Source organism: Labrus mixtus, chromosome 7 (assembly GCF_963584025.1).
Source record: "Labrus mixtus chromosome 7, fLabMix1.1, whole genome shotgun sequence".
NCBI classification, from domain to species: Eukaryota; Metazoa; Chordata; class Actinopteri; order Labriformes; family Labridae; genus Labrus; species Labrus mixtus.
In genome coordinates, this window is record NC_083618.1 from 8,834,037 (window position 1) to 8,846,214 (window position 12,178).

Below are 12,178 nucleotides of genomic sequence, written 5' to 3' on the forward strand. Positions count from 1 at the left end.
CAAAAAATCATGTAACATGATTCAAATTTGGGATTCATAATATCCAAATATCTTAAGATTACCTGTAAGAGTTCTGGGTGTTGATTTACATATACAGACATGATACGGGCTACAAAGATAAGAATAAGGGTCATTCAAATTGATGCTGCATCATATTTTCCTTCTAGTTCAACCACTTAAACCGACTGAAATATTGTAGGAAAAAAACAGAAATGTATGAAAATGTTTATGAAAAATTTATTTCATAGATGTAAAGTTACATTGCCCAATGACTGAGCTACAAAGCAGGATTTCACTTTTCTCAACATGTTCAACTGGTTGACAAATGTTGCCAACAGTCACAGACCTGAGGATGAAACTCAGACCTCAAATGATCTCATACTGGTCCATGACAAAAACCCATGAAACTCATGATAAAGTTTTTTTTAGCTTCAGTTTCCATGCCTCACAGGACTAATGACATGTATGACTAACAGATATCTGATAGAAAAATTGTTCAAAAGTGGAACTTCAAGGTTTCCATCCTTTCATAAAATTCAAAGGGGAATGGCAGTAAATGTAGCATTTTTGTTCCCTAAAGTCAAGCTGATCGCAACTGGCTTGTAAACTTCAATTGTTCCAGTCTTCTGTTCAGGTTATTGCTTTAACAAAATCTATTGTGGTTAAAACACATCGCTTCAGCCTGAGCCGTGAACAGGCCCTATGAGGACAAACCTCCAAACATTTACTCTGGTTACAACATCTATTATAGTATAATCCCTGTAAGCATGGTACATTAAGTTGCAGTTCACAAGTGAGACATATTCATGATTTAACCCTTTACTGCATGATGTTCAGAAAAAACAAAGTGTTATGAAATGTTCGCCCATCTTCACGGCTTTTTGTTACACAGGTAAGAGGTGACAAAGTGCTCATTAACCTTCTAATAAAAGATTTGGGTTTTTTTAACCACAAAGAAGTTAAGACAGCTTTTTAGAACTTGTTGTCAAAGTACAACAGCATCTGAAACTCCTTTAAATGACCACTATCATATGCAGCTGCATTTACAACAAGCATGAAGAGGACCTAAAGATTTGAGTATTTTTAAAAGAAGACATCAGTTGCTCAATTAACCTTTTGGCAACAAGCCTTTTCAAAGTTGCTCAACTGTTTGCAAATATTTTTAATTCCCTAATCCAGGAGGGAAAAGTAACAATTTTTACATTCTTACATTTTACTCCCACCAAATGCAGCAAAGGGTTTACGATCCACAAAGAACAGAGTCATATTTATTACGTTTTGAAAGATCTTGTGTTTGAAACAGTGAAATCATTTGTCATGTTTCCTCTTGCTTCTCTTTGGGGTCTTGCGTGTGAAAAGACAGTATTTATTTATTCTACGGCTTCCGTTTCCTCAGCTGGCTGTCCAGTTGCGTTTTCTGCCGTCTTTGAGGCCTGCGGGATGAGAAATGTCGGTACAAATCAGCAAATGGAGGTCATAGAAAGAGAATGAATCCTTTTAGATTGCTTGAATAACAATGTACCTTCTTTTTCTTTTTCTTCTGTGTTTTACGGCTTGCAGAGCTCTGTAGTAAAGTCTGGGAAGGAGGAGAGGCATTTCAGTATGATGGAAACATGATGTTTAACGCAGCCAGTTTCTGTGCAAGACGATCTTACCTTCAGCTCTGGATCCTGAACTTCATGCTCTGACTGGTAGAGCTCTGCATCAAAGAGTCCGTTGGTGATTCTGTGGGGCCCGTTGGCCATCAGCAAGACTGTGAACTTAAACTGAGCTACGAACTCTCCTGAGAACACAGGCACAGAGGGAAGGTGGCAGTCAATAAAGAGTGAAATCTTTTTGAAGACCGAGAGAGAAAAAGAAACTGAAAAAAGAGAGAAGTAAACGCTCACCTTCTTTCTCATGTAGAACACTGAAAGGCTGTAGTAGTTCATGTTTGGCACACTCCACCACACCCAGCCGAGCTTTGGCTTCATCCCCAAAGGCTCTGAAGTAAAAAAGAAAAATCTACTTAAAAAACATCAGTTATGGGACTAACTATATAAATAAGTACATTTTGAACGTGGTGTTAATACCTAAGAGTAAAGGGCATAGCATCAAAGCGGCGTTCCACCTCGCTGAAGAACGTACGGGATGTTTTCATCTTCAGGCCATACTGCTTGCTGGGGTCCCGCTTATAAATAGTGGTTCTGTAACCTCCATCTCTGGCCTTAAAGGAAATGACATAATCACAGAACAATAAACACATTCTATACACAGAAATGTTTATGAGCTAGAGAGGGATCAGAAACATTTGGCATCAGTGGGTCATAACTGAAAGAAAAGACACTGACCTTTCCTTCTCCGGTGCTTATCAACACATCCACAGCAAAGACTTCATGTACCTCAAACTCTGCCTTCTCGTGGTCCTTCCTGAAACGAGTATAGACGACAGCCAAAAGATGAGCAACTCACTTATACTCAAGAAATACAGCCACACAACTACTACAACATTTATTAAAAATTCCAGAGTCAAGTGTTTCCGGTTGTAATTTTGGTTGTACAGATTGGATCACGTTTGTGTCACATATCCACTTTGACCAAAATAAAAAAAAAGTCCAAAAAAAAAAAAAATTTTTTTGACTCCTCACTTAACCATGACTGTATGTATACATTATAACAGCACAATGGCCAGCAATGCATCTCCATGTAGTGATGTACCTCATCCCCTAAATACTTAAAATCACTAACCCACTAACCCATAAAAATTCACAGTCTGTAATATAAAAAGCTGTATTATTTCAATACAAGTATTCTTTTTACAGAATGTGTACAGGAGTTTAGCGGCGGTAAAAAAAAAACACCATAACATGTGGTCCACACCCTGGGGTGTGTGCTATGATCTGTTACACCGCCAGTCTTCTGCAAAAAATAATCATAATAATAAGTATAAGAAAATCGGTCAGACTCTTAAAATAGCCAAGTTTCAGATCAATCAATTAACAAATGTTATCTGAAGACACTGTACAAAAAGAGCAGGTCTAGACCGTACACTTTGTTATACACAGATGTAAAGGTATTATATCTTTACGTTTATGGACTGATGACAAATTTAAAGAAAATCCAGGAGCAGAAAACTGGAATAATTATGTGGATTAACAGATTGAACCCCACTCTGCAAGTACATGCATGCATTATCTATAATCTACACTTTGCTCTATGTGTAAAAAGTGATTTAAATAGTATACAAGTGACTTGTCTTACCTTTGTTGGTCTGAAGGGTTCTGAATGATCGTCTTCTCTCCATCGATGACATGTTGCTTTAGCTGATGAGACAGCATTCCTTTAAAACAGACAGTTTAACATTAAAAAGGAAACGTTCTTTACCTAAATGAAGACAAGCTTTCACGTCTAAAAAAAAAATTAAATCATCTCCTGTTTTATAAAAAAATGTGGAATTGAAGGACAAAAGCATCTAAATGTGAGAGCTTGAGGCTGGCCTGAATACCTTTTCCATGACACTTCACACCGAGAGGCCCGGTGTTTGAATCAGACACCTACCCTCAATCGGTGAGCATTTGAAGGACTGAGCGATCTTGTTCCAGGCTTCTGTCACTTGAGTGTTCTGAGGGAGGGGAAAAAGAGGTCTAAAAGTAAAGATTAACCCCACCTGGCCAATAACATATGAAATAAAACAACAGCTGAAATGAAGTCAGTCAAGACAGGCAATCATTTTGAGATGTATTCAAAGCATGGCCAATCATGTGATCTTTTTTTCTATGTTTATAAAAGTAAGAGCAGCTGAGCAAAACTATAAGAGGATCAATAGGAGAGCTGCATGACACATGTAGTCAAGAGTGTTCGAAACTTCCCAATAAGACCCGTCTCAATCACTCATGATCAGAGCATTCCACTGCGAAGAATGAATTATTATTATTAACTACAATTAATATTATTTCTGCAACTGAACAGACTGTGAGGAAGTGGTTGCATGTACCTGATTACCAGGTTTAACAAGGCGAAGAGCTGCTTCTGCGCACAGATGAGCCGCTTTGATCACATCAGCTTTCCGGCCTGTGATCGGGTTCTCCTGCAGAAATACGACACAGTGGAAAGAAGATTTGAAGTTGCTCCTTCAAGAAAGTAAACAAAACTGAGAATAGAGCCGGCACATCGGCAGGCTCATGTTTTATTTGCTATAGCAAATGCATCTGTGTCCACTTTTGTTAAGTAAGATCTTCAGCACCCAACCTGTTACAGACGAGGCCAATCACAACTGTCTTGTCATATACAGGGCAGGTTTAAGTGCGGTGGAGGCATTTTCATAAACAACAGAAATAGCTGGCAGTTTAACAAACTGGACCATAGTTCAATATGTGTACAAATGGTAAGTGTTGGCTACTAAGCAAAGCCAGAAATGGTTGTTGTAACTATCTTCCTTGTTTAGCAGCCGGCTGCTACCTCAATCTTCTCTGTTCTGATTGGCCGAGCAACCAGAAGCATTTTGGTCCTCATCTGTTTATACTGCCCGAAAGAGACTGAAAGTTTAACCATGATATTCAACACTCAAATGTCTAGGTGAAGTGGTCTTGTGATACAAGGACAGAATAAAGAAAGTCCTCACCTTACTGGCTCCCACCACAAAGCTGTGAGCAACATTGGCAATGAAGCCGTCCACGTGAACCCCTAGATCTCTACATTAGGAAAGAGGGAAAGAGCAGATGAAAGTATGAAATAACAATTCAACAAATTAGATTGATCAGCCTTCAAGTTCATTTCAAGTGTAACTGCCAACCACCTGTCAAGATTACTAATGTTGCTCCAGGGAGCAATTCATCAAAGCAACTCTGAAAGGACAACAGGTCAACTATCCTGCACTTTAGAGAATGGGACTTTTTAAAGTCCAAACAGTAAACTTTAAGGTCAGCCAAAAATTAAAAATAGGCTATTAAACAGAAGATAAATTCCAAGGTGAATTTATATTTGGCTGTACATCAGCTGGAATACAGTTAAGGACTTATTGTAAATTCAAGGGAGCAGCACTGCAGACCCTAACAAATTGAATCGACGTGCCCAGCCAGAGGGCCGGGCTAGGAGCGTCTCTAAAGTAATACAAATACAAACCTGCTGAGTGTAACCACAACACCATGAGCTTAAGTGAACAGCTTGCAACACTGTACATTTACATTAAGACACCAAAGACATAACAAGGGGACAAAGACATAGGTGGCAACACAACAATTAAGTTTAGAGGACTTCCTTTTTTAGTGACAACATTGCATTAGAGAAGTGTGATAAATTGGATATAGGTGAATGGAACGCCAAAGCTGAAACGTATCACTTTAAATGAATTAAAAACATCGGGATTTTAAAAACGTCCCACCTTACTTGTCGTTTGCCACACAGGACAGACAGGAACACGAGACCTTACTGATGAAGCAGATGGTCAAAAGAAAAAGAGAAAACCTGCACACAGAATTCTAGATATAACAACAAAAGAAAAAGAAGAGAGGATGACACACTGGAAGACTTGAGACACAAAGGGAAGGGGGGGGGGGGGGGGGACATTTACTACAGAGCATGGTTCCTACATTTTGACCAGATCCCCCTCTTTAAGTGTGTAGTCAGGGTCACTCTTCAGGGGAGAGAAGTGGCAAACACAGTTATTGACTGAGACGCTGGTGGGAAAGGCAATGCCTAGGGAGGGAAAAGAAAACCACCAAGTCTTCATTTAGAAATGATCTACAGGTTTTACAAAATGAACTGCACATTGATGGAGGAAGTGACACTTAAAAACCCACTTAGAAACGTGTTATTTGTTGTTTTAAATATCCTTGCTGTTATTTAAACTAGTCAAAAACACACTGCCAACAAGACTCTTCCTATAATTAGATCCAACATTGTTCACTCAAATAACAACAAGCCAACTAATATCTTCCTTGCCTCACCTTTCTTCATTTCCTTTTCCTTCTTGAAGACCTTGCCCGTCTCAGTCATGATGTATTCATCCCCTTTCTCACACAGGCTGAGCACCGACACCCCCGGCTTGGCTGTACCCACCACCAGACGAAGAGCCTCTGTAGCAGACAAACCGCAAACAATCGAAAAGGACAGAAGAAGAAGAAGAAGGAAAACAGCAGATGTAGCTGTGCAGGTGAATAAATGTAGTCTTTATGTATTCATGTACTGCTGCTGTGATGTTAGACCAGGAATGATCAGAGATATTTATACATCCCAGTTACCATTTTTGTTTTGTGAAAGAAAGATAAAACAACAGGTTAGCCATCTTATTCTGTTAAACAGTATCTTGTGTTATTCAGAAAGGGGGGCAGGTATTACACGTTTTCTTCTTCCTGCTCCTGTTTGCTCATGAACAGTGTTTCAGTATTATGAGAAAATATTTATTGTTTTATTGTGTTGAAACCATACACTGAAATTAGCAAATAAATAATATGAAATGAAATGAAATACAGAGTACAATGAACAATAAAAAATAATTAAAGTGGCAATTCCCTATGAAGGAGTATATTTGTTGACTATAAGCAACAGAAGAAAGAAGAATGGCTGTATGGTAATGTAACGACTGACATCCAACATAACATAAAGACGAGTAACAATCAAAGGTAAATCATTATGTAATGAAAACAGAGTTCATCATGGTCATTTAAAACAACAGTAAAAGTAAAAGTTGTCACATATCGGTGACTGTCTAATGTCATACTGTAATGTTTGCCTGCCCAGCACAGTGTCATGTGAACCAGGTTTAGCCAAGTTACAGACGGCTCCCCACAGTAAAAAAAAAAGCCCAGCCAGCCAGCTAGAATAGCATATGTGTGTCTGGCAAGTAAACCACATGTCTGCCTCTGCTGTGTGGGTAAACTAACATTATGTGGCTGCACGGCAGGCCGACAGCAGGAGGTTCGCTTACGAGGTCACTAATAGAAACAACATTCAGAATACACTCACGGTTGGCGATGTCTCCGCCCATTTTGTACTTGGTCACCACCAGATCCTCGGCTATGGTCTGCTCTTGCTCTTCGTCGGACATGTTGGCAGTGAAGTTTTGGTCGCTAGTCGGCCCTGATCAGCGACAGTTCCCTGCAGCTCCTCTCGGCTCTGACTACAGGGTTTGACGGATGCTCATGCTGCATACACCAGCCTCCTGCTGCTGCTGCTGCTGCTGCTGCTGCCTCTGGACCCGCCCACTTCAACGTGACGCATATGATGTCACAACAAACAGATGATTCCTGAAATATCTGGTGTAAATATGGCAAGCGGAAAACCTTGTGTGCTGATGGAAGTAGTATAGGCTATAAAGAATACATACCAGGACAGGTGCAGCCATTTGTGTCAGATTCAATGGCAGGAGTTTGTTCATGGAAGCAGAGGAACGAGGTAGGCTTAGTGGATACAGAAGGAATCAAGAAATGGTCTTTCAGTAGGCTACTGCTGATTGGGATACATTTCCTGTTTGATTGATCAAGTAGGCTAATGCAAAAAGATATTGATATAAATGCAGATGTTGATCATTTAAATGTTCCTGTTTGTAATGATTATTTTGATGCTGCAAATCAATCAATGCAGAGGAAAGGAGGTATGAGCAATAAGAAGATCGTACCAACATGTTTGCTTCTTTCCTTTCCCCCTAACAAGCCCTTAGTGTGGTTTTAGACTGCAAATAATTAAATGAGCCAAAATGATGGTTTAAATGGTATCATATTCTTTTTTTAATGTGCGGATTCATAGTTGGACACACATTTAGACTGTTCAACATGCATGATTACATACACTCCGAAATATACAAACACAAATAGTATACCAAACATGTGTCGGCCTAATTTTCTTTGCTCTTTTTAGACTAAATTTAGGCTAGGCCTATTTTCATGTATATTATTGTGGGCAGAGGCAGAATGGCTAGGATGAGATTTGTGCACAAAGTGAGGATTTTATGTTTCTCAGAGCATGATAGCCAGATGAGCTTGTGTTTGCATGGCTGAAAATGAATGCTGAACAAACAAAAACTCAAATGAACCCAAAGCTTATTACTGATTAAAAGAGTTAGCAAGACAACATATATGGGCACCTGCAATGTTGCAAAAGAGGCAACTTCATGAGGAAAACCGGGCCAGCTGCTTCACTTCGAGAATTTGTCATGTCTTTTATGCATAATTAAGGTCTCTCTTGATTTAGCATATTTTATGGGACAGCTGAGCTTGCACACCTTGCTGCAGCCTTCCTAGGCGGTGAAGAAGACAGAGTGTGTCTAATCTCTGACGTCACTGCGAGAAAAACATTGCATTCATGCACACAAAAGCAGTCAATCTGACTTTGCACAAATATGTGCTTACAAAATGAACAAACAACAGTTTTTTAAGCACAATGTCTTGTCTTTTATGTCTTCTAAGCCTGTTGGGTTTCATACTGTCGGAAGAAAAGATGTTAAACATGCAGCAGACATTTTGGCCTTTTCCATGTTGTTTTCAGTGATGCTTGTGAATCCATATGCAAAACTTTCATTTTATTTTCTATTTTGGTGTCTGTGTGGGGGGCACAGGTGGACGAAGATTTTTTTCCATTTCTCTAGGCTACTTTTTTTGAGTGTGTCTATAGTTTTCATGGAAACGTTTACATTTGAGAAATTTGAAGCATGGTCACGTCACATAGCCGTCATGTGTGGATTTATCACGTAACCATCCAGTCATTTTATTAAGATAGGCCTATGCTTTGATTGAGATATGCTGATTGAGTGCTGCTTTTCCTCCTCTCCTGTGGATGTTCCACACGTCACAAAATGGGTTACCAAAGCGAAGGCCTCCACCTGCTCCCTGGACCCCATGCACACTGCCCTGGTCAAGGCATGTCTACCCACCCTGTGCCCTATCATGGTTGACACAATTAACACAATTAATGCCTCCAAGCTTCAAAATGAGTCCTCTTTTCTTCACCATTTACATGCTTCCCCTTGGTCAGATTATCTGGAGCCAGTGTTCCATTGCTATGCCGACATCACCAGCTGTACCTCAGTATGAAATCCTCCACCCTTCTCCACCCTCAGTCACTCGTCAACTGTCCACACAACATGGATGTAATAGCCTCAAACTGAACAGTAATAAAATTGAGTCGCTGCTCCAGATGGTTGGAGATCTTCTCCTTAATGTCAATGGCTGCTTCATCTGCCTATTACCGGAAGTCTGCAACCTGTGTCACACATCAAATCCATCACCAAATATGCATTCTATCATCTCAAAAATATCTCCAGACTCCAGCCATCACTCACAGACCCTGTTGCAGAATCACTCATACAGGCTTTTATCACATCCCGTCTAGATTATTGTAATGGAGTCCTGTCTGGGGTAACTAGCAAAGCCCTTGACAGAACATGTGCAGAACTCAGCTGCCAGGATTCTCACCCACTCAAAGCCCTGACAGCACGTCCTCCCCAACCTCGTCCACCTTCACTGGCTCCCGGTCAAGTCTCGGATCACATACAAAATCCTCTGCCTCATCTACAAATCCCCGCACGGCCTTGCCCCCCAGTACCTTTCAGACCTCTTCCACCCCTACACTCCGTCCTGGAACCACGGGTCCTCGGACACTGGTCTGCTCTCCATTCCCCACACCAACCTGCAGACTTTCGGGGGGGGGGGGGGGGGGACAGAGCCTTCAGTGTGGCAACTCCCACCTCCTGGAACTCTCTCCTGGGAGATACCTGCTGTAGTGGTTTCTTCGGTCTTCTTAATAAATCTGATGTTCTTAAACTGAGTTCTTTCTTAACCACTCTATAGTGACGACATTACACTGTTTTACGCGTTGAGTTGGCTTCACACATGTTCCCATGTGTCCACGGTAAAACTACCGTGTTGCTCCGCCGTCACTCGTTTATTTTACTTAGACAGCGTAACACAACAATACACTTTACTTCCTGTCTCCTGACCACATGACTACGGAAGTCTTACAGAATCACAACAAACCTTCAAAATAAAATAGGAATAATCTCAGTAAATATTCCCAAGATAAACACAAACATATCGTCTGCTATGATCTAGCAAATCATAATCCAAACAATAATAATCAAACTTATTAATGCAAAAATGGCGCTTACATTCCGGCCCCTAATTGTTACTGCAAAGCATAACAATTATATCTCAAACATTAAAGTGACATTTAACTTCAGATCGGGAATAATTTGACTGACTTGTTTAACATATATAGTCATCACTGCTAAACAACAACAAATGTCAAATTCACTTTTGGTAGAACTCAAAAATTCACTCAAATGTAATATGTTACTCATGCTAAGTCTCACACTTTAGACACAAGCATATTACTTAACACAATGAACTTAACTTATTCATCCATTTCAAGCAACAGACATAACTTATCTATTGGCCTTTCCAAAACATTAGTTTTAGTTTTAACAAATGCACGTCTGACAAGTCCGTTTGAGTCAGAAACTGTCCTTTCAACTTTTGCCATCAACCAGGAACCTCTGGGTGCGCTCTCATCCACAATAAGAACAACATCTCCTGATTTCAGGTTTCTTCTGGGTACTAACCACTTCTGTCTCTCTTGTAGAAGCGGCAAGTACTCCTTAGTCCATCGCTTCCAAAAAATGTCTGTCAGGTATTGTACCTGTTTCCATCTTCTCTTCACATACATGTCCTCCTTCTGAAACACTCCAGGAGGTAGTACTGGTTGTCTCTGGTTTCGCTGAAGTCTTTCTGCATGCAACACACTTGGACAGTATTTTTCTCACAGCTGAGTCTGCTTGTGGAATCCAAAATCTTTCTCTCAGTCTTGACAACATGTAGTTTCTTCCACTGTGTCCTGTTTCTTGGTGAATGTGTCTGAGGATCAACGTAGAAACATGATGACCTTTAGGCAGGATCACAGGATGCTTTACATCTGACGGCAGTGAAGACTGATGCAATCTTCCTCCAACTCTTAACATCCCATCTTGCACAACAGGATCAAGCTTTACAATATGACTGTTTCTTTTAAGCTTGTTACCTTTCTGAAGAGACTCAAGTTCATCACTAAAGCTTTGACTTTGACAAAGTTTGATTATCTCAACTTCTCCCTTTGCAACATCTTCAGCAGTGAGAAGAGACCCTTTAATAGTTGACCTGAACTTCTGCATTTGACTTGCAACCATTTCATTATCTTCTTTTGTGAAATGAAGCATGCTTGGGTGTTTCTTTGAACAGAACTCACATGAAGCTCTTTTTCTACAGTCCTTACTTAAATGTCCTGATGTCAAACATCCAAAGCACAAACCTTTGCCTTTAAGAAAATCTAGTTTTTCCTTGTAAGGCTGATTTCTGATTTTGTGACATTCTGCCAATGTATGTTGTTTTTCACAGTACACACATGGTTTCTGAAATGCACTGCCTGTGTAACATGTAGAGGAGTACGAGTTTTTACCATGATCATGTGCCTTTTCATTTGCAGAAGGTGCTACACTTGTGGCAAAAGCACTTCCCTTTGGTCTAGATGTTCTTGTCATTTTCAGGTTCGCATAAGGTTTTCCCTTATCCTCAGCATCCTTTATGTCTCCAAAAATAGGATCAGCAGCTATTCTACCTTGTCTGCTTATGAATCTAACCAGATCTGAAAACTTTGCTCTTTGTCCAGTTGCCTCCTGAATGTCAAAAGCAGAAACTCTCCACTTCTCTCTTATCTTGTAAGGTAACTTAGAGACAATAATTCTGAGATTAGTGGGATTCTCAATTTCTTGAAGCTGGTTGATGTCTTTCATTGCGTTGTTACATCCAGTGAGAAACAGGGAGTAACTCTGAAGAGCCTTGGCGTCGTCAGGTTTAATCTGTGGCCAGTTGAATGCTCTGTTCATGTAGGAAGTTGCAATTTTCAGTTCGTTACCATAGTGATAAGTCAACAGCTTTCTTGCCTCATGATAGCCTTGATAAGGACTCATGTGTTGACAACTTCTTACCAAGTCTCTGGGCTCACCTCTGGTAAACTGTTCAAGGTAGTATAACCTATCACTGTCACTATCTGTCTTGTCCTGAATTGTATGGTCAAAAGCTCTTATGAATGATTTAAACTCAAGTGGATCTCCACTGAAAACAGGAATGTCTCTTTGGGGCAAATGTGACAGTCTCTGTTGTTTGACTAACATCTCAGTGATGTTATTTTGTTTAAGCATCACTTCACACAGATCTACTGGGTCATCATTGATGCC

The 12,178-nt window shown here is 40.2% G+C and overlaps 1 protein-coding gene across 1 annotated transcript; it reads right to left on the minus strand.

Moving 5' to 3' along the window:
* Positions 1-217: 217 nt before the first annotated feature.
* Positions 218-7,153, minus strand: pa2g4a (proliferation-associated 2G4, a). Its single transcript, XM_061042563.1, has 13 exons — positions 6,943-7,153; positions 5,925-6,053; positions 5,568-5,673; positions 4,601-4,670; positions 3,974-4,066; positions 3,538-3,601; positions 3,241-3,319; positions 2,331-2,409; positions 2,073-2,206; positions 1,890-1,984; positions 1,656-1,783; positions 1,523-1,576; positions 218-1,433 (listed from the first exon to the last, which is right to left on the minus strand). The coding sequence occupies exons 1-13, from the start codon at positions 7,022-7,024 to the stop codon at positions 1,371-1,373; spliced, it is 1,176 nt and encodes a 391-aa protein (XP_060898546.1). The 5' UTR covers positions 7,025-7,153; the 3' UTR covers positions 218-1,370.
* Positions 7,154-12,178: the final 5,025 nt, after the last annotated feature.